This window comes from Larimichthys crocea, chromosome XXIII (genome assembly GCF_000972845.2).
Source record: "Larimichthys crocea isolate SSNF chromosome XXIII, L_crocea_2.0, whole genome shotgun sequence".
NCBI classification, from domain to species: Eukaryota; Metazoa; Chordata; class Actinopteri; family Sciaenidae; genus Larimichthys; species Larimichthys crocea.
Window position 1 is genome coordinate 19349552 of NC_040033.1, and position 5373 is coordinate 19354924.

General features: G+C 45.0%; 1 protein-coding gene across 5 annotated transcripts in view; it reads right to left on the minus strand.

Annotated features, from left to right (window-relative positions):
• Positions 1-2829: 2829 nt before the first annotated feature.
• The window catches only part of dipk1c (divergent protein kinase domain 1C), a 29308-nt gene continuing 26764 nt past the window's right edge, over positions 2830-5373 (minus strand). For all 5 annotated transcript variants that reach the window (XM_019270041.2, XM_019270040.2, XM_019270042.2 and 2 more), the window contains 2 exons: positions 4246-4320; positions 2830-3985 (listed from right to left, as the gene is read on the minus strand). In XM_019270041.2, coding sequence (XP_019125586.2) covers positions 3764-3985; positions 4246-4320 — 297 coding nt within the window. In that variant the 3' untranslated portion in view covers positions 2830-3763. The remainder of the gene's footprint in view (positions 3986-4245; positions 4321-5373) is intronic.

Sequence of the window (5373 nt, forward strand, 5' to 3'; positions counted from 1 at the left end):
GCTAACACACTGAGCTAACCATTAATCACAGTTAGAACAGCTGTGCAGCATTCAGCTGCCTGACAGTAAAGTAAAGTAACTCCTGCATGTTGGCAGCAGAAACGTAGCATGAGTCATTTCTGAACTGTTAAACTCAAATACCCAGAACTCTGTTGAAGTTTTCTCAGTAACTGCGCAGGGCTCATGAATACCACCCTGGGAACAGAGATCTGGTGTCAGACGTGATGTTTGTTCTGTCTCTGGATCAGAGACCTTTTCTTTGTGTTGTTATGGAAATGGAAACAGTGGAGCGATGCCAGCTGAGCTGTGGAAGGTCTCCATGAGAATCGTTTGCATTAAACTGGTGTGGTGACACCAGAGTCTGTTGCTCTGCTCGCTTTTCTTTCTTAAATGTCCACGAACGTCACATCAGGGTCCAGGGTCTGTAACTTTGGACGTCCCATCTTCAAACCATTCGAACACAAAGGGAGGACTGTGCAGTTTGTGAAGAGGAGGAACGTTACACTCTCTTTACTTGAATCAAACTAAAAGTCAGTCCCACATTTACTCTTGTCCGGCGGCTTCTTGCTCGCTCACTCTCTCCTTTTCTCTTCTTAGCTTCCTCCGTCAGCGTCCTCTTCACTCTCTTCTCCTCTGCCATCATGTCCATAGAAGCTGCTGAGCCTGGTTACCTCCTCTTCTTCTTCCTGGTAGTCCATAACGCCTGTTGGTACAAACACTCAGTTCTGAGCTAACAGCAGCTACAGCTGTCAGCAGTTTACTTCACTGTCCATCATAAACTCTGTAAATCACGAACTGAGCTAACAGCAGCTAACAGACTGAGCTAAAAGCAGCTAACAAACTGAGCTAACAAACTGAGCTAACAGCAGCTAACAAACTGAGCTAACAAACTGAGCTAACATGAGCTAACAGCAGCTAACAAACTGAGCTAATAGCCGCTACAGACTGAGCTAACCATGAACGCTAACAGCAGCCTTAAATGAGCTAAAAAAACTGAGAACATGAGGGGCTCAACAGCGAGCTAACATGGAGCCTAACAGCACTCCCACGAGCAATAGCACTTAGAAGCCAGACTGAGGGACATAAGAGAGCTAAGAACAGCAGCTAACATAACGTAGCTAACCATGAGCTAAAGCAGCTAAACATGAGCTAACAGCCGCTTACAAATGAGCTAAACCGCAGCTAACATGAGCTAACAGCAGCTAACATGAGCTAGAAGCAGCTAACATGAGCTAACAGCAGCTAACATGAGCTAACAGCAGCTAACATGAGCTAACAGCAGCTACAGTTAGCAGCATTTTGTTTTCAGATGTTCACTGGACGTTTTAGTTTTTAGCTTCCTCTGCATCTTCTTTCATGAAGTCACTCAGCCAGTGAAAACAAACAGATGGGAACACACTCAAAGTCCATCAGGATAAATTCTCATAGATGAGATTTGTCTCCTTTCCATAGAAAATGTTGTATTGTTCGTCATGTCACCCTCACGTCAGTCGTGAGGGTCACGCTGATGTGAGGACGTTAGATCCTGTTACTTTTAGAAACAGAAACTTTATTAGTTTTTAGGTTTTGAGTTTTTTAATGATGTTGTTGTGTCTGTCTTCAGGCTCCTGCTGCTGCTGCTTCTCAGGTTTCTTCTTGATTTCTGCAGAAATGTTGAAACTTGATCCGTCCAGAGGCCGAGGGAGGAGGAGGACGGAGGAGGAGGACGGAGGAGGAGGACGGAGTATGATGTATAATGCTGCTGTTGGAGGGAAACCACAGGACTTTCCTTGCTTATATTTAGGTCACAGGTTGGTTTCCTGATGTTCAGATGTCTGGCCTGATGTTGTTGGAGCAGCACATTACTTCTGTCAGTCGACATGTTAAACACAAAGCTGAACAGATGAGGAGCGCTTCATTTATCCAAACTCACTAATGAAGTGTTTTGTTTGAGGCAGCTCAGTCACTCGCAGCACGTTTAAAAAGCGAAGCAGCAGCTGCTGAGTTTGGAGACGCAGCTGGAGAAGATTTGAAACGTGATCCTGCAGACAGGACCGTGTTTATACATGAAAGACTTCACAAGAAGAATGAATCCAGAGACTGATGGCTGAGGTCCAAACAGGAAGCTCTCCTCTTCATCCAGGTGTCTCCTTCAGTGTCACTGAACATTAGGCTGAAATCTGTCTGTTCCTGCACTGCTGCTGCAAGTATGAAATGTTTCTAATTATTTAATTAAGGCCTGAAAACCTCAGCCTCTTCTTCTTCTCCTCCTCTTCTTCTTCTTCTTCTTCTTCTTCTCCTCCTCTTCTTCTTCTTCTTCCTCTTCTTCCTCTTCTTCTCCTTCTTCTTCTGCTTCTTCTTCTCCTTCTTCTTCTTCTCCTCCTCTTCTTCTTCTTCCTCTTCTTCCTCTTCTTCTCCTTCTTCTTCTTCTGCTTCTTCATCTCCTTCTTCTGCTTCTTCTTCTTCTTCTGCTTCTTCTTCTCCTTCTTCTTCTTCTCCTCCTCTTCTTCTTCTTCTTCTTCTCCTTCTTCTTCTTCTTCTCCTTCTTCATCTCCTTCTTCTTCTTCTTCTTCTCCTTCTTCTTCTTTTTCTAACAGCAGCTAACAGACTGAGCTAACATAAGCTAACAGCAGCTAACAGACTGAGCTAACCGTAGCTAACAGACTGAGCTAACATGAGCTAACAGCAGCTAACAGACTGAGCTAACATGAGCTAACAGCAGCTACAGCTGTCAGCAGTTTACTTCACTGTCCATCATAAACTCTGTAAATCACAGAGAGTTGAGGATTATCAGAGAAACGTTGTGCAGTGTTTCTTTAAAACGCGTTCACACAGACTCACTCAGCAGAACGTCGTTACAGATTTTATTATTCAACTGAACAACACACATGAAATCACAGTTTGTGTTCTAACTAAATGTACAGGCAGACCTCACAGCTGCACACGTCGCCCTCAGATGATTCAGATTCACGTAGAGCGACCTCTGATTTATGTAATATTCTGTCACGCTTCACAAACGCTGAGTGAACGTTTACACATTTGAATTTGAGCAACGTGAACGCGACAGATCCGATCAGCAGGTGCTGTTTGTTACGGGGACGTCAGTAAAAGAACATTAATTATCTGCTTTCAAAACGAAAGTCTAACGGGTTAATTAGTGGTTAATACTACTTCATAACATGTCTGCAGCTTTTGTAGCTTTCAATCTCACTGAGACTAACTGGATTAATTAAAGAAACAATCAGAGAGGATCCATGTACACCGGATCCATAATATACTCCTCTGATGAGAAGACGTTTAAGGCATCGCTGAGCTCTCACTCAGTACTTCCAGTCCTGGTCCAGATGTTTCCAGATTCATCGCAGTCACCAAATTATCCGAAATCTATATCCAGAAAAAAACACCTGGAACCTGGATACTCCGCGACAACGAGCAGCAGAAAGTCACACACAGTAAAAGAGCTTCCAGTCGTCCACTCGTTCCTCGTCAGGTCCAAACCTGATGTTGCACCATGAGCTTCTGGCTCTCGCTCCGTGTCCCAGTTCATTCCAGAGCTGATGATCAAACTGGAAACTCATTCCTTTACGCAGCCACTCTGTGCACGCTGTCATGTTGAGACAGGAAGGATGAAGCTGGTAGAACACTGACTGAGATCTCAGTCTCATGTCTGACCTCATGTAATCTGGACTATGGCTCAGAAATGGTCCTCGTGGTTCAAACTGCGGCTCAGTGCCCGGGAAACGAGCCACTCCTTCAGCAAACGTGCAAACAGACGTCACTGCGATCAGAAGTTCAGCGCAGTGTGGACGTGACCTTTCCCTTCCCAGGCCCCGCCTCCTTCCCTTGAGGCCCCTCCCTCCTGAAGGAGGCGGGTCAGGATGTTGAGGAGACGCTGATGGACCCCCCGGACCTGCCCCGCCTCCCCTCCGCCACCTCCATCCTCCTCTCTCTGCTCCACGCCTCCTTCTGTTTCTGAACACTCCTGCACCGCTCGCTGCAGCTCCACCTGTTCAAAAGACGAAACACAGGAGCGAGCAGTTTGTTTGAGACTCGACCAATCACTGCGCCGGAAATCAGAGTGTACTCTCACTGTGGTAACCATGACTACAGCTGTACTCGAGTATTTGTTCTGATCACATGGGCCCTTGCTCTTTGTTTTTCCTTTTGAAGCACACCTGACATTAGCTGAGATTTGTTGGTTGGTTTGAGATGACGATTAGATAGACTTCAAAATAAAATATATTAATTCATAAAAATCAATCCTACCTGCAGGGGGAGTCCTGCTTTGGCCCCAAGTAGTGTCGGAGAAAACCACGGCCTGAAGATCTTCTCACAAATCACCTGAAGAGACGAAGAAGAAAAATTAAAGGAGTGAAGCCGAGGAAAAGAGGAAGGAGGAGAGAGACTGATGAGAAGAAGACGCAGAGAAAAGGAAAGAAGAGAAAATATTAAAGTATGTGTCGAAATAAAAAGAGTGAAGCATGAAAGGAGAGGGAGAAACGACGAGCGGAGAAGAAAAAGACGTTTTTATTCGTCGATATGCAGATGACGCCTCGCTTTACATTATCAGTCAGTACACACACACACACACACACTGCTGTTATAAAGACAATGCCTCCTTTCTCCGAGGACATGATTGACAGGCGGAGGGGTCATCAGAGGTCGCCCCAAGTGGACCAATAGGACAGCGGCGTGTCATCACCGTGTCATCAACACCTTCTGTCCTGTGCCGGCGATCAGTCTGCGCTTCACTCATCTTCACGTCTTCTCGTCCTTTGTTCATAATTTGACCCGTTTTCCTCTTTTCTTCAGCTCATCTTTCATTTTTCAGAATTCCTGTTTTTTGTTTTTTACTTTTTTATTTTACTTTGACTGTTTTCCTTTTTTTTTTAATAGTTTTTCCTCATCAGTTTTCCTTTTGCCTTTCATCGTTATAACATACATAACAACCTTTTTCAGCATTAAGCTCCAGATCTATTGAAAATGTTGCCTCCTCCTCCTCCTCCTCCTCCTCCTCCGGCTCCAGATGCCATCCTGTTTGTGCATCACATCCCGTCGTCACCCGTAGAAAAACATTTTCCCTCCGTCTCATATTCACACGCGCTCTCCTCCGATGAATGTGGGTATCTCGTATCATATGACATGTGATACAGGAGCCGGCAGGGTGATGAGAGTCTGTCCGGGCGTTGTCATGGTGATGATGGCGGTGACGGTGATGTCCGACTTGGCTTTTGTGTCCCAGACGTTTCCGCCGAGTCGGCACGACGCTGCAAAATGGCTTCAAGTTACTGTTTCATCCCGAGACTCATCGGAGGAGGCGAATGTCAAATTTTATTATTATTATTATTATTATTATTATTATTATAACAACAATTAAAATAATAATTATTATTG